Here is a 23,651-nt window from a genome sequence, read left to right on the forward strand (position 1 = left end):
TGAGTTCATGTAGGATGCAGCCTGGGATGTTATCGGGTCCCATGGAGGCTGTATTTTCTACCTTTGAGAGGGCAGTGATAACCTGTTCCCTAGAAATAAGGGGTGGGGGGCAAGTACTGGGGATGTCCTGATTTACTGATGGGGGGACAGAGGGGAGAAGTTTTCACTGAATCTGTCAGCTAGTAGATTGGCTATATCTACAGCGTTTGTGTATGTGGTGTCCTTGACCACCAGTTCTGAACAGATCTGGGTGCTTCCTTTGAGATTTCGGACATATGAGAAGAAGGCCTTATGATTGTCTCTAGTGGATGTGGCCAATTTGGACTCAAAGTTGGCTTTATAGGATTTCACTAGTGCTCTTATTTGCTTGTTCAGGCTAAGGAGAGATTGCTTCCAATTGGGCACCTGCTCCTTCTAGGTCCTGGACAGAAATTTTTTCCTTTTGTTATATAGTTTATTTATTGCAGATATCCACCAGACAGGTTTACTCTTTCTTGCAAAGGATGATTTTGTCCTGTTAGGTATTCCTGATTCCATGCATCTATGTAAATGCTTGTATAGTACTTTGGTGTAGATTTGGACACTGGTGCCAGCTCCTACAGTGGGGAAGGGGCTGTGAAGCTGTTTATACCATCCCTCAGGAGGCTGTAATCAGCTTTGAAGAGTTTTTTGTTTGACCCTAGCTAGAGGGGGGGGGGGGGTCAGAGGAGATGGTGACTTCGAAAGTGACCGCTTTATGGTCGGATCTTACCAGGGAGGATGATACCATAGGGGTGCTGCGGTGGTTACTCATGCTGGTTAATACCAAGTCCAAGATATTATCACCTCTTGTGGGGGTATCAACTAGCTGTTCCAAGGCATTTACATTGATAAAATCAAGGAATCTGTGGGCATTTGTGTTCTGGCATGAGTAGTTTTCCAATCTATGGTTGGGTAATTAAAGTCTGCCAGAATCAGGGTAAAGGGTTAAATTTTGATAGATTTGAAGAGGTCCAGATAGGTGGAGTGGGCATCTTGAGTCAAATTTGGGGGCTTGTAGCTAACTATAATTGAATAGGAGTCTTGTCAATGGTTAACTGCACCTGGAGTGTCTCCTGTGCACCATATTGTTTGACCAGCCTGTGTGTGTGTCTTTAATATATATTGAAACTCCACCTCCTTTGGCTTTGCTGCCCACATTTCGGGATCAGATAGGATGAGTAACCAGGTAAGGCTTGGGTGCTCATCACAGCTTTGAACCAGGTTTCTGTGACTGCACAAATGCCTTCCAGGGTTAAGAATTCTTGCAATGAGTGCAGTTTCATGTTTAGACTCCTAGCGTTTAGCAGCATGACCTTTAATTTGGATTTTGTTGAGTTTTTATGTTGGTAGTATCGACCTCATGACTTTTCCTAAAAAAGGCACTATGGGGGAGGCAAGAGCCGTTGCTAGAAGCCTGAAGCCCAAGTGAGACAGATGCAGTCCATCTCTAGCAAAGTATCATGATCTGTCAATCATAACTTCCCAGGCTGTCAGGCACTGGATCCCCCTGGAATGACACCAGAAACTAAGCTAATTTTTAAAGTCAATCATTTTCTGTTTGTATTGAGGCGTCATTCTGGGTGACTGTAGAATGTTGCTTAAGGCCAGGGACATACCTGCCTGTGACACATATTCAGCAAGCTCAATCATGTCTCTCTTCATATAGTCCAGGGAGGTATGTCTCAAGTTGTTCACGCCAACATGGACTATGACAGAGTCATAATAGTACCTGTTGTTGAGAGACTTAAATGCGTGTGTGATATGATGGATTCTAGCACCTGACAAACAACTAACTGTGGCTTTCTCCTTATCCAGCCTGGTGAGAGGCACATCTGTGTGTCTTACAATGGAGTCTCCTATGACTAATATGTTGGCTTTATGGTTAGGCCTTAGTGGTTGCGAGACACTATGCATGGTATGAGGTGTGGAAGGTTCTGGAGTTCTCATGTGTTTTTTCCTCTGAGGTCTCTTTTGTTTGGGTTTGTTTTTGTTGAGAACCTCCGCATATGTGGGTGTGTGTTGTGTAGTTGTGGGTGGTGTTTGAGGTGTGGTGATTGTGTTGACAACCTTCTCAGTGCCAGATGTACTGGTCTGTGAGGGAGAGAGAAGACACTCTAGGTTCATAATGTAATTGCATCTCTCTCAAATTGTGCTCCTAGGTGGTAGTAGTAGATGGTTGTCCATGTACATGAGGCAGTTGCTGCACTGCCTCAGGATCCCCATATCAACCAGGCTGACAGGGGAAACCGTAGGAAATTGTCCATCCATATTTGTCAGAATCTGAGGGAGAGAGGCCAGGGAGAGCTAAGGGGTAGGCCTAAAGCCCAAGTGCTTAAACCAAAACGAAGAGGCTTAGAGTAATACATTTAGATTTTATTTCATGAAATGGTCCTAAACTGTGGGATTTGTTAGGCACTCATAGTTATAATTCTGTAAAGTTTGCATACTGTTTTACACACTGTCTTAACTGGGTGCTGGATTTAGCAGTTCTGCTCATTTATCAGTGAGTCGCAGTTGACATTTCTATCTAGTAACGCAGCTTAAAGCAACTTCTAGTATTCTATATCTTCCTTCATTTTCTACAGTGACAAACAGAGTAGCAAATCTTTACTTCCAAAAATTAGTGGGCTTGTTGACACCTTGTTGCAGTAAAAGCAGGCTTGTTGCAGTTCTTTAGGAACTAACTCTTTGAAAGAGAGTTTCTCTTTAGCTGTGTGTGTCCTGGTTTTATAGCATTTCATAGAAAATCTTGTTTTGATGATAACTTTTGGCAATTTTTGTGTAGGGGGTTGAAACTGGCTTCACCTCCATTCTCTTACCTAAAGAACTACTACAGGCATAAACTAAAAAAAAATCCATATTTTTATTTTGTCATGAAATTCTACACAATCCAAATATACTGGCACCAGAATAACTATGTATCATTAATTTTATTAAAAAACAAACAAAAAAAAAAAACACAGAAGTGCATTTTGTACAGAGGTAGCACTAGGGCCCCAAATCTTCAACACAGGAAATTTATTCAAATAAAAGCAGGCAAAGAAGTTGATAATAAAAATAATTAAATGATTTCATCCCTATGGCACATGGGACATGTTTTATTTATTTAACATTTGTTTACTGGGAAAGTTCAACCACTTCAACTTCATCAGAACTAAATAAACTTACATCACTTCCTTTTTATAGCCATCTGGCTCCATAGTCCATTGTAGCAAGCTTGCTCTAAAGGTTTAAATTGCTAATTTGCCTTTTTGAAAGAAATTGGATTGACTAAAGAAAATTAGATAAATATATATTACAAATACCAGAAGGGCATGACACTCACTGATCATGTCTAAGGACCATAGGGCAGATCTCCTCCTTGGACCATACTTTGCCTCAGGGAACATCACATATGAGTGCTCCCCCAAAGCAGACATGCTCATCCCTCCCTGCCTCTTCATAATTCTCCTGAGCTGCTTATCGAGCCAAAGATTCAAAAGATTCAAAGAAACATTATTGTCATTTAGGAGCACACGAGTGCAGCCTAAATGAAAATATAAAAGTCAGCTCACGAGAGAAATGCAGTGCAACCAGTGTCAGCTGGGCTGTAATCAGGGCTTTATGTTTCTCTGCCAGTGGAGTGGCTGAGCTGAAAGAAACATCTTAATAAAACAAAAGGCTGCGGTAGGTTAGTCATGTCTCCATCATGGCCATTTCTTTTTTGTAGCCTTAATCCTATCTTTCTGTTTCATCCATTTCCCCTCAGGTTTAAATATGTCCATCCCATTATGTTTTTCTTAAGACTCCTCCTTTACTACAGTCAATGAGGTAACTTGGAACAGTTGTTCTTTCTGATTTCAGCTTTTTTCCCTCCTCAAATTCATGTTATATGGTATCATACTAAGCTGTATCTCTACCTAGGTGCATCTGTTCTAGACCTTCACTCTACCAAGGTGTACCTATTCTAGACCTTTCCTCTACTTTCCTCTACCTAGGCACATCTGTTCTAGACCTTTCCTCTACCTAGGCACATCTGTTCTAGACCATCCCCCTGCCTAGGCACATCTATTCTAGACCTTTCCTCTACCTAGGTGCATCTGTTCCAGACCTTTCCGCTACCTAGGCGCATCTGTTCTAGACCTTTTCCCTTCTCTCTAAACACCATTATTTTATTTTTATTTATTTATTTTACATTTGTTAACCAGGGGTGTCTGACTGAGCTGAAAAGGCCCTTTTTCAGCAGAGGCCCGGGGAGAAAATCTCCACAAAGAAAAATTACAGACACATTTAGTTATTTAGACATGATCAATATACACACAAATTACAAGAGACATGTTTTTACAGTGGTATGCGGCACATAAACAGTTACAGTGGAGAGAACAAACAAAAAATAGTAATTTTAAAAACAAAGGTAATTAATAGATTTGTGGTGTACAACTGAAATTTGGAACAAAGGTAGAATACATACATAGTACACAGGTACAGTACATACATTGTAGATTAGCCAGTGTTTGTGAGTAAGATTGAAAACTATTATCAAGTGCTCTAGATTTAGTATGTATATGTTATCCCCTTTCACTAGCCTGGGGAGCAATCATGGCACTGCCAACTTTGCTTGAGATGTTGCCTGATGAGGTCTTTAAAGGAGGCTTTGGATGATGTGTTTTGAATGCTAGTAGGGACAGAGTTCCATTTTTTAGCCACTGAACTACTATATAGTGCATCTCCAAAGCTATTGTAGCTGTTGGTGACTTCTAGTAGTAGTTTGCTTGATGATCTAAGAAGCCTTTTGGCTGAGTGATGTTGTACTGGGTTTTTGGGGGCAGGACACTTATTGGGGAGGTAATAGATAGAATGACAGAGGCAGAGCTGATTGTAGGTTAGGAGGTTGGGTAGTTCAAGCCAGTGGAGCTGTCTCAAAGCAGTACAGTGATGAGTTCTATATGAGCAATTTGCAGCAAAGCGGGCAATTCTGTTATAGCAGGCTTCTATTTTGCTTAGTTCAGTTTTGTTGAGATTAGTCAGAATGGGAGATGCATAGAGTAGGGTGGATAGAAGTTGGGAGCGAGCAATGGCTGATCTTGTGTTATTGGTAAGAAATGGTTTGATACGGTAGAGTGACCCCAGTTTGGCATGTACTTTTTTAATAGTTAAGTTGAGATGACTATCAAATTTTAGGTGAGAGTCTACGGTTATTCCCAATAGCTTAGCCTGTGCCACTGGAGCAATTGGAGTAGCATTTATGGAGTAGATAGTGAATTGACTGTTATTGTTTTTGTTAGAACCGGTTATAATCATAAGCTGAGTTTTCTTTGGATTGAGGATAATTTGGGCTTTGGTAAGGTAATTTTCAATGTCAGAGAATGCTAGTTGAGTTATTTGCAGGAGGGTGGGAATGTTTGGTGCAGCACAGATTAAGGTAGTGTCATCTGCATACTGAATTATAGATGCATGCTGTGTGGAGGTATGGAGGTCATTTGTGAAGACTGTGAATACTAGTGGTCCTAAGATAGAACCCTGTGGGACTCCTATAGTTATGGGCAGCTGAGGAGAGAGAGAATTTTCCCATTTCACAGCTTGGTACCTGTCAGTTAAGTAACTTTGGAACCAGGTAAGAGTGGAATTCGATAGATGATATTGGTTTAGTTTGTTTAGCAGGATTTGGTGTGAGACTGTGTCAAATGCTTTGGACATATCCAAAAAAAGAGTTGACACTTGTAGGCCTTCATTTCTGAGACGGTTTACTGTGTCTGTAAAGCAGAGGAGGGCTGTAGTGGTACTATGGGCAGGTCTGAAACCATGCTGAGTAGGTGACAGGATGTTGCTGTCTAGGAGATAGTTTAGCATCTGGGTATGGATGCATTTTTCTAGGATTTTGGCCAGAGGGGAGAGTAAAGCAATGGGTCTGTAGTTATTAAGTTCAGTGGCGGTCCCACCTTTATGTATGGGTGTAACATAGGATATTTTCCAGAGTTTGGACACATAGTTTTCAACAACTGATCTGTTTATGAGAGTGGAGACTGGGATAGCAATAGCATCTGCTGTGAGTTTCAAGAAATAGCTGGGGAGTAGGTCGGCTGCTGTGATGAGGTTTTTAGTTTGGAGAGCATGCTTTTGATTGAAGTGGTGGAAACTGTTTTGAGGGTAAAGCTTGTATTAGTGTTATTTGTGTTGGGGGGGATAGTGAGGAAGGAACTGTCCTGTGATACTAAGGATAGAATTGAGTTCACAAAGTGGGAGTTGAATTGTGTTTCGATGGGAACTGTAGTGTCAGGGGTGGTTGGTTTGGGGGTAGCCTTTTGGGTGGATTTTATTAGCTGGTTTACCTTTTTCCAAATTTTTGCAGGTTGTGTTGGTATTTAGTTTGTAATGTTGTGTAGTAGGATTTTTGCCCAGCCTAATGCATTATTTGCACAGTTGCGCAGTTCTTGGTACTTAGTTAGGCTTTGTGTTTCTTTGTTTTTTTGATAGTAAAGCCAGGCAGTGTCTCTGGACTTGAGGATTTGTTTGGTTTCTTTACTGAGCCAGGGGTTTGTAGAGGTTCTAACCTTGATTTTGCGCAATGGAGCGACAGTGTCTAGGTGTTGTAGAAATGTTTTGTTGAAATATGCTACAGCCTGGTCAAGTGGGAGGGTTTTTAGGGGGGGTCCCATCACAGTTACAGAGTAAAGTGTTGAGGACCTCAGGAGAGAATTTTTTTGTGTTTCTAGTGGATATATAGTTAGTGGTTTTGCATATGCTTGTTCTACTACGTATAAAGTATATTATGTTGTGGTCACTTAAGGTGTCTGGGAGACTGCCTGTGTGAGGGTACAATGTGGGGTTGTTAGTTAGGACCTAGTCAAGGATGGATTCCGTTTTAGTTTTTTTATCAATCACCTCTCCCTTACAGAGTGTCCCTCGTTTATTCTAGTTGTAGTTTTCCACCTTGGCACTCCTTTTCCTACTTTCTGCAGTATCACTCATGTTTTCACACTGTATTCTACACTCTTCATTGCTTCAGTAACTCCGCCTCTTCTCTGTTTCTCTATGAGCAGGTTGCCTTCCATCTATATTAAACTAATGTAGTGCAGGTAAGAAGTTTTCCAGAATACAGCTAGCTTCCTTTTTCTTATTCATGAATAGAATAGTACAGAATTAGGGCTATGAGTTGTTAGTGAACATAATTCTGTAGCTGTGGGCTTGAGTCCCACCATTTTTACTTACATACTGTGTCGTTTTAACAGGCAGTGCTCCTGGCTTTCCCCTGAATGTGGCACTTGTGCCAAATATATACTACCTGGTTAACAAATGAACAAAAATAGCAAAGTCTTAGCAGCTAATAACGGTTTAGTGGCTTTTTTCTTATTGCTCTTTTCTGCTGTTCTTTCTTTATCAGTGTAGCTCACATAGCAATAACCTTTCTACGTTCCTCTACAAAGAATATGTACTATAACATATTTTGTCGGCAGAAATTAAGAAAATACTGCAATGCTGCCTTAGAAAATCAGATATGTTTTCCTAGTATCTCTTCCACATCTGTCTTGCACTTTCCTAGTATCTCTTCCACATGTCTCTCTTACACTTTCCTGGTATCTCCTAGTCATGTCTTTTTCACATTTATTCTCTTTGGAAGACAAAGATTTTCTCAGTCAAACTCCACGTACAGGAGTAGTTGTGGTGCAGGACTGTTTTTGCATTGCACAAGCATTGATGCATCATGGGAGAAATAACCTGAGTGAAAGAATCTTTTCTTTTTATTGCAGATGCGTGTATGTGTGCCTGATTATCTTGCTGTATTGTGACTAAAGTAACTGTGTTTACTCCTGCACTGAATACAGACAGCATACCTTAATTCCTCACTTGTTCACCTGTTCAGTCTCATCTGTATTACATCTGGGTGCTGCCTGACTCATGAATAAATCTAAATATTAGTAACAGGGCTGCTTATGATGGACTCAGAATGAGATGGAGGGGCAATGTCTCAATTTCAATCAGCAGGAACAGTTAGTCAAGGTAGCTGATACAGAGGACTAAGGTGATAAGCTGTTAATGGGCTACTTCTTGTGCTGCAGAGTTTGAATACCTCAGCCATGTGTTTACTGTGTGACCTTGACCAAGTCACTTAACCAGGCAACACTTTGGATCACATGGGAATTTGGGCTAGGCTCCTAAATGGTCTCGTGGACTGCATGCCTAGTAACTGCCTGTAAACCTATTAACCTAGAAGTCCTATTTCCTGTTGAAGTAGAATCTGTGTGGCAAGAGACCACAGTAGGGAAATGGGTTACTGAAGTCCCTGCTGCTTGCAGGTTGTTATAACATCTGGTAGACCTAACAGCTTATGTTGCTGTCCTTTTCTTCTTCTGATTTGTTCATTTCTCTCACTGTGTGGAGCATACCTCTCAACCTCTAAGTGCAAGAAATCTGGAAAAAGCCAAATATAGTGGGGGGCAAAGGTCCAAAAATAAAATGTTTTTTTTTAAATAGGGCGCCGGGCTGGCAACTTGGCACAGTAAAAACCACTGCCGACCAATCTGCGGACTGGTGATCTGCTGTGGTGACCCCTAACCAGGAAAAGCTGAAAGACATTGCTTTTGCTTTTATAATCTTAAAAAGTTGAAAAGATAACAGCTTTCGCACTAGCATGCATTTTCTGAAAGGTTTGAAGCTAGAAACTCAAGCATCTGTCATTGCTTAGTGACTTCAATTCTCAGTGATTATCTAGAAAACCTCAGATGTTTTGTGAAATTAACCAAAATATGAGGCAAAAATCTGGACATTCTGAAGAATTTGGACAGTTGAGAGGTATGGTGTGGAGTCTGTCTTTCTGACTGCTTCATTTATCCATGTTTTCTGAATTACTGCCACTGAACCAGCCTGCCTTGCTGTTGTCTCCTAGTTCTGATTTTTGAACTTCGGCTCTGTTTTATGTAAGTTTCTCCATTGCACCTTTTTGCTGAATAAAGACTTCTCTTTGCCCAACCACATTACAATATAGATAAATGCCTAGACATGACTATATAACCACAGGCTGGTTGATGAACATTAGAGATTTGCTGATACAAATATGTGGGCCACATGTATTTTCCAGGACAAGTTGTTCAAATGTATTTGTTAGTAGCTTCCAGCAAAAGTTCATAATCTTGTTTGATGCAGGATAATTAACTGGAGAAAGTTGCACAAACAAGTCATTCTAATGTGGTAATGGCTACAGGCACATGGAATTAAATATTCACTGCTGATGCAAGCTCCAAATATGAGGTTAGCAATTAAAGCTTGTTTCATTCAGCCGTAGGTTCAAGCCCTGCAGGAATCTAAGACAAGCACAAGAATAATGTGCTGAGTTTGGAATTTCAGGATGTTTGCGCTTCAATGCATAGGTTTATTTTTGTAACTAAGCATATAAACGTGTTTGTGCATGCTTCTTCCTGAATGGGGTGCTTAATTGCAGAGTTGGGCAATGCTGATACAGTAAAAGTAAACTACTGTAGTAATAAATGCGTACAACACACTCACTATCCTCTGAAGCAGTGTTTATCCTGTAAAGTCTTTGCCCCACTAGTTGACTATGTACCTCCTCTGAAATCCTAATGGCCTATTCATTCTCCCATTTCACCGGTAGCAACAGTGAATGGAATGACCCTTTCTTAAAGGGGGTGGGGATTACCTTTCGGAAATCACAATTATTGCCAAAGTGGTGAGACCTGGGTTTGAAAAACTAGGTATCATCCTACACAAAAAGCGAAGATTTTTGAAATCGACTACAAAACTAGATCTGTAAAGATTTTAAGAAAGTATTTATAGTACAATTTTGCTAAATATAAAACTAATGATGCAAAACTCTTTCTATAATAATTCTGAAAGTTTAGTCTAAAGTTGAATTAGACTAAAACCTAAAATTGATAGCTAAACTGGTTTCTTTGGATGGCAATGCTCATATGGATATTAAAGAGTATTATAACTAGGGAGATGGAATTCGTGTACTACAGCAGTTAAAGGATTAGCAAACAGTAATGAGGACTGAACATTATTTTTTTCAAGGAAGCACTATTCAGTGTAAGGGTACCCCTGCATCTCCCAATGTAAGGTCTGTACCCCTATATCACCTATACTAAATTTATGAGTTCTGGGGTCAGTCTTCTTCTCAGAATAAAAGGAGTGGCTAGTTTTATGAAAATAAAACCAACTTTTCCTTTCATCTCCAAGATTTTGTGACTTTAAATGCAATATATTTACTAATTACAACAGTGGCACTTAAGTCACTCTGCAAAAATGTTTAGTTTTTTTGTCACAAGCTCACATTTCATTTTTTTTTTTTTTTTTTTTTTTTTTTTTAGAATTGCGGCATTCATTTTAAAGATGCTAGTTCCACTGTTTCAGATTTGAGTATTGGAGATTAACTTTACTGGTATTCAAGTACTTTAGAAAAATCAGACATCTCCGTGCGAAAGGATTTTGCCAGTCTGTTGCATCAGTATAAAAACAAGTTTCCTTAGTTATTTGTATAGACATTTGAAGGTGGCCTGCCATCAAATGCTGGCATGCATTCCAACCAGTGCACATATATGTTCCATTGAATGTTGTTGTTTGTCTTTCGGCTTTTCCCGGTTAGGGGTCGCCACAGCGGAACTCCGGTCCGCTAATGATTGGCAGTAGACTTTGTTGAATGCCAAGGTGCCAGCTCGACGTTCAACCTTCAATGAAGGCACGCCCACACCCAACCATGGAGAGGACATGCAGACTCCACACAGAAGGCACTCCCCGCACTCCAGCTGAGAATCAAATGAATGTATATAGCCTAAAAGGAAATGTTTGTCATCTAACTATCATGCACAACTAACCAGTACCTGAGTAAATATACTGCTTATCTTCCCTTTTCAGACTTGATCTGAAACCTGAGGACTGGACATATGTAGCTGAAAAAATACATACATAGAGAAAGTAAAATACCAGCAACAGTACATTATACAGGACCAGTGTGACAAGCTATTTACTGTTTGTTTGGTATGGAAAAAGTGCAAGATAAGCAAAGCGTTGGCTTGGAATGTCAGTGACAGCGTTAGTGGTGCCAGTAAGCAAAGCGTTGGCTTGGAATGTCAGTGACAGGGTTAGTGGTGCCAGTAAGCAAAGCGTTGGCTTGGAATGTCAGTGACAGCGTTAGTGGTGCCAGTAAGCAAAGCGTTGGCTTGGAATGTCAGTGACAGCGTTAGTGGTGCCAGTAAGCAAAGCATTGGCTTGGAATGTCAGTGACAGGGTTAGTGGTGCCAGTAAGCAAAGCGTTGGCTTGGAATGTCAGTGACAGGGTTAGTGGTGCCAGTAAGCAAAGCGTTGACTTGGAATGTGAGTGACAGGGTTAGTGGTGCCAGTAAGCAAAGCGTTGGCTTGGCATGTGAGTGACAAGGTTAGTGGTGCCAGTAAGCAAAGTGTTGGCTTAGAATGTCAGTGACAGGGTTAGTGGTGCCAGTAAGCAAAGCGTTGGCTTGGAATGTCAGTGACAGGGTTAGTGGTGCCAGTAAGCAAAGCATTGGCTTGGAATGTCAGTAACAGGGTTAGTGGTGCCAGTAAGCAAAGCGTTGGCTTGGAATGTCAGTGACAGGGTTAGTGGTGCCAGTAAGCAAAGCGTTGGCTTGGAATGTCAGTGACAGGGTTAGTGGTGCCAGTAAGCAAAGCGTTGGCTTGGAATGTCAGTGACAGCATTAGTGGTGCCAGTAAGCAAAGTGTTGGCTTGGAATGTCAGTGACAGCGTCAGTGGTGCCAGTAAGCAAAGCATTGGCTTGGAATGTCAGTGACAGGGTTAGTGGTGCCAGTAAGCAAAGCGTTGGCTTGGAATGTCAGTGACAGGGTTAGTGGTGCCAGTAAGCAAAGCGTTGGCTTGGAATGTGAGTGACAAGGTTAGTGGTGCCAGTAAGCAAAGTGTTGGCTTAGAATGTCAGTGACAGGGTTAGTGGTGCCAGTAAGCAAAGCGTTGGCTTGGAATGTCAGTGACAGGGTTAGTGGTGCCAGTAAGCAAAGCATTGGCTTGGAATGTCAGTGACAGGGTTAGTGGTGCCAGTAAGCAAAGCGTTGGCTTGGAATGTCAGTGACAGGGTTAGTGGTGCCAGTAAGCAAAGCGTTGGCTTGGAATGTCAGTGACAGGGTTAGTGGTGCCAGTAAGCAAAGCGTTGGCTTGGAATGTCAGTGACAGGGTTAGTGGTGCCAGTAAGCAAAGCGTTGGCTTGGAATGTCAGTGACAGGGTTAGTGGTGCCAGTAAGCAAAGCGTTGGCTTGGAATGTCAGTGACAGGGTTAGTGGTGCCAGTAAGTTATATCACATTAAACTTATAGCATGTAAATGGAAAGAAAATGTCTGATACAGAAACAGACCTGACAGTATAAAGAGCGTTTAGGGTGTGTGCTAAAATAAACTCTACCTTGCAGCTACGGTTGTGAATCCTTTAATCTTCATTAGCTGTGTAACTCTAAGAAAGCCGCTTAACAGACAGTGCTCCAGAGTCACCCATGGAAAGTGATGCTTCTTTCTAGTGGGCATGACTGGGTAGCCAAAGGATAAAAAAGGAAGGGGAGTCATTATTTGAATATTTTAACATAAACCTGTTTTTTATGTTAATTCTCTGTTGTATTATCTCCTGCAGGTTCTGTAAATACTCAGTGTGACAAAAATGGCCAGTGCACCTGCAAACCAGGTACGACAGGTGAAAAATGTGACCGCTGCCTACCTGGATACCACCTGCAAACCAATGCTGAGTGTACCAGAAACAGCAACAGTGCAGAGTAAGTTGTTTGATGCATTCATCTTAAGGATGTTTTATGGGAAGGCATTATATCTGATATGAGTAAAGTCCTTTTTCTGTTACAGTATTTAAACCTAATATTGTAATACTGAACTTTAAGTTCAGAAGAAACCACAGAAATATAAGCCTGATGTCTAAATAAAAAAAAGAGTCAATTGTGTGATGACATCATAGGCTGCAGTACTTCCTGGATATTGTTATGTCATTTAGTTTATCTTGATCATTTTCTGCATGTAGAGGAGAACTGTTAATAATAACTGCACAGGGTGGCCTGTCTTCCTTTCTGCTACTTTTGTGTTAACAGAGAGTAATTAGGGATCCCTGTTTGATGCTGAACTGAATGTGTGATGTGAACAGCTCCACGTTACACTGCTGACCTGGGTTTGAAAATATAGTTGGACTACTCAATTGCCAGCATGGGAGGGGAAGGATTACAGTGTATGTAATACACTTTTTTTTGGGAGGTGTGACTGGACATAGTGGGCATCACATTTGACGTCTGCTGTAAGCCTTAGGAAAAAAAACTGCTGCAATTTTAGAAATAAACCTGTAGGAATGCTGGCATTGGTATGTAACATTGTGATGATTTTTTCCGTCATACTGTATTAAAAATAATTTGAAAAGGATGGGGATGGGGATGTCATGCCCAGCTGTCCAAGCCCCAAGACCAAGCGTATAACATGAATGCTGCTGAAGAACCACAGTGTTATGAGATGCCTTCTAAAGGCTCATTCCTTAGGGGATGTAATTATGTTCCCACAGAGTTACACTCCCATTGAGAAAATTAAAGGGTTACTGGTGTAGGCTCAGGAAACTATGTAAGTGTGCTTGCTTCTTAATGTGTGTGGTTGGGCACTGTAACTAGTTATAAAATACTGCTACGTTAGTGATATCAGAGGGTGTGGATTTTATAAAACATGTGTAATGACTGCTTCTGGAATTTGTCACAGCTAGCCCCATACATTTTTGCCAAAGAAATTAAGTCTCTTCTGGGTTTTTCCTCAGTCTTGATGTGGGATTAGAACTCATGACCCTGAGGCATAATTCTCATGGAAGAGATATAAAATGCATTGCACAGTTTCATAGCACTGACAAGGAGTGACATGCTATTTCATATGCATTGCCTGATAATGACACATTTCTACAGCTGCACCCTTCTTTAAATTAGGGGGAGGGATACTAATCAGCCCAGCCATAACTTCAAAATCCTGCCTTTTATCTGTACAAGAAACGTGCAAACATTAACATGTACTTGTAGATAACATTCTTCAGTATCACTTTGAAACAAGGTGCTCTAAATCTTTGCTTTGCCCTGTGGTTTTGCTAATGAAAAGGGTATTTTAAAATGCATGGTTTGGGCTAGACCCAGTGTAACAATCAGGGCCACTCTTCTCACATTGCTAATGCCCCAGGCATATATCAGAGCCTTCACATTACTAATGCCCCAGGCATATACTGGAGCCTCAAACATCTAGACACTAGCTAGAGAGATGTACAGGTGCTTGGAGAAAGGAGACAGTATTTTGCAGTATACTGCTACTTTTGGATGGTGTAAGGGGCAGGGGGGGGTGTAGCATGTTTTGTAACTTTAGTGCCATGAGAGCCAAGGTTGGCCCCCCTGCTGAAGTCGACCTATGCAAGTTTAGTATTAGTATGATGTTATAGCTGCAGGTCTAGAAAACACATTCCGTATGCTAACTTTTCCTCATAATGGTGTCCTGGAGGATTAGCAAATGTGAAAACAAATCTCCTTGAAGTGGGCATGTAAAGGAATACTGACAGTTACAGGCTGACAGGATTTACCTGCAGTTTAATATAACAAGCAGTCTTGTGTGAGAGGAAGCAAGTACCAGCCATGCCCACAAGCTTTGATGCATAACAAAAAAGGTGACCTCCAGAGTTTCACCCTGAATGCAAGCAAATGACATATGCGTTTGTGTGTGTGTGTGTGTGTGTGTGTGTGTGTGTGTGTGTGTGTGTGTGTGTCTGTGTCTGTGTGTGAGATCAAGAATAAATGTGCATTTATATGTTTTGAGAAAAAACAATTCCTATCTTCTTGTTTTAGCAACTCTGGTTTGACAAGATGTGACTGCGATGTTGCTGGCACTGCAGGCCGCTGTGATCCCAGCACAGGCCACTGTACTTGCAAAGAATTTGTGGCAGGAGACAGATGTGACAAGTAAGTATTGACATAAAACATTTATAAAATGTTTTGCATGACTTGCATATAGGGATTAGCTACTCATCTGTCTAGCTGTGTTAAGAGCCTCAGAGTTATTACCAGTTATTAGCCAATTTCTGCTTGTGTTATGTGTTTTCCATTTTGAATCCATTAATTGCCTTCATAGTAATTGTTTATATTTCAGGGATATGCATGATGTCCTACTACCATGTTTTTAAGTGACAACATAAAATTATAAATACAAGCTGCTGCATCAACCACTGCTTATTTTATTGATTGATTTAATACACCTTTCATCTAAAACAACAATTAAGACATATTCAAGAAAGTTTTAAAAGTATAATATTTTGTTTCAATTCTTTTAAACTCTGTGTCAGACCTCCTACTGCCATATTATGAAACCTTGATTCACAGCCTTCAGCTGGTCAGTACTATATTTGTGTCAGCTTATGATTCAGTTGTTCAGCCCTAGTTGTGCTATGGGCATTCTATGGCATCAGTATAAAACTATCCTGCTCAGGAATGTAGCCAAAATAGCCATCTCTATATGTCCCGTGTGGAGCCAGGGTGTGCTTGAAGCAGGAAAGTGGGCTGTTGCCCCAGGCCTGGTGTATGTGAAAAAGGAAAGTGGGCTGTTGCATGAAGGTCTGATGCATGTGATGAAAGAAAGTGGGCTGTTACAGCAAGGCTTGGTGCACATGAAGAATGAAAGTGGGCTGTTGCACCACTGCCTGGTGCACATGAAGAATGAAAGTGGGCTGTTGCACCAGTGCCTGGTGCACATGAAGAATTAAAGTGGGCTGTTGCACCAGTGCCTGGTGCACATGAAGAATGAAAGTGGGTGTTGCACCAGTGCCTGGTGCACATGAAGAATTAAAGTGGGCTGTTGCACCAGTGCCTGGTGCACATGAAGAATGAAAGTGGGTGTTGCACCAGTGCCTGGTGCACATGAAGAATTAAAGTGGGCTGTTGCACCAGTGCCTGGTGCACATGAAGAATTAAAGTGGGCTGTTGCACCAGTGCCTGGTGCACATGAAGAATGAAAGTGGGCTGTTGCACCAGTGCCTGGTGCACATGAAGAATTAAAGTGGGCTGTTGCACCAGTGCCTGGTGCACATGAATAATGAAAGTGAGCTGTTGCACCATGGCCTGGTGCATGTGAAGCAGAAGACTGGGCTGTTGCACCAGAGCTTGGTGCTTGTGAAACAGGAAGCTGGGTTGTTGTACCAGGGTCTGATGTGTGCAGCATGAGGCTGCTTGTCTCTCCTTTTCTAATTATGATGTATATAATGTATCATACATATCATGTCATCACCCTTCGTGGCCCTGGATCATTCCCTTAACTTTAGTTATTTTGCTGTTACTCACAGTTTCCACTAATATTCACTAAAAGGATGACCACAACCTTTAGGAAGGGCACCTAGCACAGGAACTGAATTCCTTCCAACCCACAGGCCTTTCTGCTGTCTGAGTTCATATTTAAATTATAGTCCCTGATGTCACAGTTAGGGTATGCTCAACCTCTGCAGAGGGACAGCCACATTTTGTTTCATGTTATCTTGCATTCTTTGTAGTGCTTATTTGTGACATAATTTTATTTAATTATTTTTAAATATTTCTTGGCTCCCACCATGGTTGTCTGTCATCAGCTATGTTCCTGAGATTTTCCTTGATCTTTGGCTCCAACCTTCTTTGATATCTACCTGACTTACCCCTTCTGACCAAGCCCTGCATTTGGGCAAACCATCATGTAAACAACATGGCAAAGTGTGCGGACAGGAGATTGACATCTCAGTACAGCACAATCCTAACAGCTGCAGAGGTTATTTTTGTATAACTTGCTCACTGTTCTGCCACATTTCTAATGTGGATTACAAAATACACAGTGCTAGACTAGTATCATTAGTATAAACCCCACCCCTCTTCTTAGCATTCGTTAAACTGGCAGTCTACTCCATCCCCCTCAGCCAATTATGTTTGTTTCTTAGAGGATAACTTCCTGCAAATGTAGTTCCCTACTTTATGACATTATCCATCGGTGTGACATCATTTCATGTTGCCATGGAAATAACCATTTTGTAATAAATAATGAATTATTATTTCATTTGTGGGGAATCAATAATATCTCAATATAGGCAAAATATAATTTTCCATGCACATTTTTCCAACTGATGAATGCTAAATACCCTCCAGAATTAGTTTAAGTGCTTTACTTGGCTTCATTTTAACTAAATGTGTCAATTATTCTTTGACATTGCTGAAGAAAGTATTATGTAAAATCACACATTCCAGAGCTGTGACAACTGTACTCAGTACCTCTCACACAGTAAAAGAATGCACCCAATTGCACCCTTCAGCAAAAAAAAAAAAAAAGTTGAGATTTCACCACAATTATTGTACTCAGACAAGCAGGTAAACATAACAATGGAGATATTAGCAGTTTTCCATGGCTATATAAAAATTTTACTAGGCATTCTTGTGTTAAAAACTCATCCATCCATCCATCCATCCATCCATCCATCCATCCATCCATCCATCCAGTAAGCCAGCCAGCCAGCCACCAATCCATTTATTCATCCGGTAAGTTTATTTCTGTACCAGCATTTATTGATTTTTGGGTTGTAGTGGCCAGAGACTATTACTTACTTAGATATTTACATTTTGTTGGATGGGGTAATATACTAATCCAGAAAATAATTATTTCAGACTCAACCTGAGTATTCTTACTCTAGCGAGCAGCAAGTACACAACAGGAAGCTAACCTTGGGTGGTATACCCCTAATGAACACACACACACACACACACACACACACACACACACACACACACACACACACACACACACACAGAAAACACAAGTATTATCTCCAGTTAGGTTGACAGTATGTCCTTGTAGTGTGGGAGGAAACTGAACCCCAGGAAAGACCCTCAGAAACACTGCAAGAACATGCAAACTCCATATAGAAGGTACCACAGCTGAGAATCTTACCATGAGTGCTTTCTGACCCTCAGAAACACTGCAAGAACATGCAAACTCCATATAGAAGGTACCACAGCTGAGAATCTTACCAAGAGTGCTTTCTGACCCTCAGAAATACTGCAAGAACATGCAAACTCCATATAGAAGGTACCACAGCTGAGAATCTTACCATGAGTGCTTTCTGACCCTCAGAAACACTGCAAGAACATGCAAACTCCATATAGAAGGTACCACAGCTGAGAATCTTACCATGAGTGCTTTCTGACCCTCGGAAACACTGCAAGAACATGCAATCTCCATATAGAATGTACCACAGCTGAGAATCTTACCATGAGTGGTTTCTGACCCTCAGAAACACTGCAATAACATGCAAACTCCATATAGAAGGTACCACAGCTGAGAATCTTACCATGAGTGCTTTCTGACCCTCAGAAACACTGCAAGAACATGCAAACTCCATATAGAAGGTACCACAGCTGAGAATCTTACCATGAGTGCTTTCTGACCCTCGGAAACACTGCAAGAACATGCAATCTCCATATAGAATGTACCACAGCTGAGAATCTTACCATGAGTGGTTTCTGACCCTCAGAAACACTGCAATAACATGCAAACTCCATATAGAAGGTACCACAGCTGAGAATCTTACCATGAGTGCTTTCTGACCCTCAGAAACACTGCAAGAACATGCAAACTCCATATAGAAGGTACCACAGCTGAGAATCCTACCATGAGTGCTTTCTGACCCTCAGAAACACTGCAAGAACATGCAAACTCCATATAGAAGGTAGCACAGCTGAGAATCTTACCATGAGTGCTTTTTGACCCTCAGAAGCACTGCAGGAACATGCAAACTCCATATAGAAGGTACCACAGCTGAGAATCTTACCATGAGTGCTTTCTGAAGCAGCAGGGTCAAGCACCACATAATTCTGGCTCTGCTGTCTCTTAAAAAAACTTTTACAAGCAATTGCAACTACCCTTTCAAACATGTTTAAAAATGAAATGAGGACAGTTTCATTCATTTCAATTTTCCTGCCAAACCACAAAACAGAACTAGTAATAAAACAAGAATTTAGTGATAGCTGGATGGTTAACACCTACAACCAGCTGAATATACTAAATAAAAATGCAGCACCTCAGTCAAGCACCAACAACAGCAGCGACACACCTCTGAATTCTTGGCTGCGTTTAAAGAATAATTGTTTCTGTGTCCAAAGTAAACTGAAGGAAAGTGGGCTGTTGCAGCAAGGCTTGGTGCAAGTGAAGAATGAAAGTGGGCTGTTGCACCAGTGCCTGGTGCACATGAAGAATGAAAGTGGGCTGTTACAGCAAGGCTTGGTGCAAGTGAAGAATGAAAGTGGGCTGTTGCACCAGTGCCTGGTGCACATGAAGAATGAAAGTGGGCTGTTGCACCAGTGCCTGGTGCACATGAAGAATTAAAGTGGGCTGTTGCACCAGTGCCTGGTGCACATGAAGAATGAAAGTGAGCTGTTGCACCATGGCCTGGTGCATGTGAAGCAGAAGACTGGGCTGTTGCAACAGAGCTTGGTGCTTGTGAAACAGGAAGCTGGGTTGTTGTACCAGGGTCTGATGTGTGCAGCATGAGGCTGCTTGTCTCTCCTTTTCTAATTATGATGTATATAATGTATCATACATATCATGTCATCACCCTTCGTGGCCCTGGATCATTCCCTTAACTTTAGTTATTTTGCTGTTACTCACAGTTTCCACTAATAGTCACTAAAAGGATGACCACAACCTTCAGGAAGGGCACCTAGCACAGGAACTGAATTCCTTCCAACCCACAGACCTTTCTACTGTCTAAGTTCATATTCAAATTATGGTCCCTGATGTCACAGTTAGGGTATGCTCAAGCTCTGCAGAGGGACAGCCACATTTTGTTTCATGTTATCTTGCATTCTTTGTAGTTAGATGGTGCTTATTTGTGACATCATTTTATTTATTTATTTTTAAATATTTCTTGGCTCCCACCATGGTTGTCTATATCAGCTATGTTCCTGACATTTTCCTTGATCTTTGGCTCCAACCTTCTTTGATATCTACCTGACTTACCCCTTCTGACCAAGCCCTGCATTTGGGCAAACCATTGTGTAAACCACATGGCAAAGTGTGCGGAGAGGAGGTTGACATCTCAGTACAGCACAATCCTAACAGCTGCAGAGGTTATTTTTGTATAACCTGCTCACTGTTCTGCCACATTTCTAATGTGGATTACAAAATACACAGTGCTGGACTAGTATCATTATTATAAACCCCACCCCTCTTCTTAGCATTCATTAAACTGGCAGTTTACTCCATCCCCTTCAGTCAATTATGTTTGTTTCTTAGAGGATAACTTCCTGCAAATGTAGTTCCCTACGTTATGACATTATCCATTGGTGTGACATAATTTCATGTTGCCATGGAAATAACCATTTTGTAATAAATAATGAATTATTATTTCATTTGTGGGGAATCAATAATATCTCAATATAGGCAAAATATAAATTTCCATGCACGTTTTTCCAACTGATGAATGCTAAATACCCTCCAGAATTAGTTTAAGTGCTTTACTTGGCTTCATTTTAACTAAATGTGTCAATTATTCTTTGACATTGCTGAAGAAAGTATTATGTAAAATCACACATTCCAGAGCTGTGACAACTGCACTCAGTACTTCTCACACAGTAAAAGAATGCACCCGATTGCACCCTTCAGCAAAAAAAAAAAAAGTTGAGATTTCATCACAATTAATGTACTCAGACAAGCAGGTAAACATAACAATGGAGGTATTAGCAGTTTTCCATGGCTGTATAAAAATGTTACTAGGCATTCTTATGTTAAAATCTCATCCATCCATCCATCCATCCATCCATCCATCCATCCATCCATCCATCCATCCATCCATCCATCCAGCCAGCCAGCCAGCCAGCCACCAATACATTTAGTCCTCCAATAAGTTTATGTCTGTAACAGCTTTTATTGATTTTTGGGTTGTAGTAGCCAGAGACTATTAGTTAGATATTTACATTTTGTTGGATGGGGTAATATACTAATCCAGAAAATAATTATTTCAGACTCAACCTGAGTATTCTTGCTCTAGCGAGCAGCAAGTACACAACAGGAAGCTAACCTTGGGTGGTATACCCCGAATAAACACACACACACACACACACACACACACACACACACACACACACACACACACACACACACACAGGTACAAGCGTGCACACACATACACACACACACACAGACACACACACACACACACACACACACACACACACACACACACACACACACACACACACACACACACACACACACACACACACACACACACACACACACACACACACACACACACACACACACACACACACACACAGGCACAAGCATGCACACACACACACACACACACACACACACACACACACACACACACACACACACACACACACACACACACACACACACACACAGAAAACACAAGTATTCTCTCCAGTTAGGTTGACAGTATGTCTTTGTAGTCTGGGAGGAAACTGAAACCCCAGGAAAGACCCTCATAAACACCGCAAGAACATGCAAACTCCATATAGAAGGTACCACAGCTGAGAATCTTACCATGAGTACTTTCTGACCCTCAGAAACACTGCAAGAACATGCAAACTACATATAGAAGGTACCACAGCTGAGAATCTTACCATGAGTGCTTTATGACCCTCGGAAACACTGCAAGAACATGCAAACACCATATAGAAGGTACCACAGCTGAGAATATTACCATGAGTGCTTTCTGACCCTCATAAACACTGCAAGAACATGCAAACTCCATATAGAAGGTACCACAGCTGAGAATCTTACCATGAGTGCTTTATGACCCTCAGAAACACTGCAAGAACATGCAAACTCCATATAGAAGGTATCACAGCTGAGAATCTTACCATGAGTGCTTTCTGACCCTCAGAAACACTGCAAGAACATGCAAACTCCATATAGAAGGTACCACAGCTAAGAATCTTACCATGAGTGCTTTCTGGCCCTCAGAAACACTGCAAGAACATGCCAACTCCATATAGAAGGTACCACAGCTGAGCCCCTTGCCATGAGTGCTTTATGACCCTCAGAAACACTGCAAGAACATGCAAACTCCATATAGAAGGTACCACAGCTGAGAATCTTACCATGAGTGCTTTCTCACCCCCAGAAACACTGCAAGAAAATGCCAACTCCATATAAAAGGTACCACAGCTAAGAATCTTACCATGAGTACTTTCTGACCCTCAGAAACACTGCAAGAACATGCAAACTCCATATAGAAGGTACCACAGCTGAGAATCTTACCATGAGTGCTTTCTGACCCTCAGAAACACTGCAAGAACATGCCAACTCCATATAAAAGGTACCACAGCTGAGAATCTTACCATGAGTGCTTTCTGACCCTCAGAAACACTGCAAGAACATGCAAACTCCATATAGAAGGTACCACAGCTGAGAATCTTACCATGAGTGCTTTCTGACCCTCAGAAACACTGCAAGAACATGCAAACTCCATATAGAAGGTACCACAGCTGAGAATCTTACCATGAGTGCTTTCTGACCCTCAGAAACACTGCAAGAACATGCAAACTACATATAGAAGGTACCACAGCTGAGAATCTTACCATGAGTGCTTTCTGACCCTCCAAAACACTGCAAGAACATGCAAACACCATATAGAAGGTACCACATCTGAGAATCTTACCATGAGTGCTTTCTGACCCTCATAAACACTGCAAGAACATGCAAACTCCATATAGAAGGTACCACAGCTGAGAATCTTACCATGAGTGCTTTATGACCCTCAGAAACACTGCAAGAACATGCAAACTCCATATAGAAGGTACCACAGCTGAGAATCTTACCATGAGTGCTTTCTGACCCTCAGAAACACTGCAAGAACATGCAAACTCCATATAGAAGGTACCACAGCTAAGAATCTTACCATGAGTGCTTTCTGGCCCTCAGAAACACTGCAAGAACATGCCAACTCCATATAGAAGGTACCACAGCTGAGCCTCTTGCCATGAGTGCTTTATGACCCTCAGAAACACTGCAAGAACATGCAAACTCCATATAGAAGGTACTACAGCTGAGAATCTTACCATGAGTGCTTTCTCACCCCCAGAAACACTGCAAGAAAATGCCAACTCCATATAAAAGGTACCACAGCTGAGAATCTTACCATGAGTGCTTTCTGACCCTCAGAAACACTGCAAGAACATGCAAACTCCATATAGAAGGTACCACAGCTGAGAATCTTACCATGAGTGCTTTCTGACCCTCAGAAACACTGCAAGAACATGCCAACTCCATATAGAAGGTACCACAGCTGAGAATCTTACCATGAGTGCTTTCTGACCCTCAGAAACACTACAATAACATGCAAACTCCATATAGAAGGTACCACAGCTGAGAATCTTACCATGAGTGCTTTCTGATTCCCAGAAACACTGCAAGAACATGCAAACTCCATATAGAAGATACCACAGCTGAGGATCTTACCATGAGTGCTTTCTGACCCTCAGAAATACTGCAAAAACATGCCAACTCTATATAAAAGGTACCACAGCTGAGAATCTTACCATGAGTGCTTTCTGACCCTCAGAAACACTGCAAGAACATGCCAACTCCATATAGAAGGTACCACAGCTGAGAATCTTACCATG

At 41.4% G+C, this 23,651-nt stretch overlaps 1 protein-coding gene across 1 annotated transcript in view; it reads left to right on the plus strand.

Moving 5' to 3' along the window:
* Positions 1-23,651, plus strand: part of LAMC2 (laminin subunit gamma 2) — a 292,336-nt gene that overhangs the window by 72,384 nt on the left and 196,301 nt on the right. The window contains exons 3-4 of the mRNA XM_044085264.1: positions 12,617-12,755; positions 14,841-14,954. Coding sequence (XP_043941199.1) covers positions 12,617-12,755; positions 14,841-14,954 — 253 coding nt within the window. The remainder of the gene's footprint in view (positions 1-12,616; positions 12,756-14,840; positions 14,955-23,651) is intronic.

This window comes from Protopterus annectens, chromosome 10.part0 (assembly GCF_019279795.1).
Source record: "Protopterus annectens isolate FY-2018-M chromosome 10.part0, PAN1.0, whole genome shotgun sequence".
NCBI lineage: Eukaryota > Metazoa > Chordata > Ceratodontiformes > Protopteridae > Protopterus > Protopterus annectens.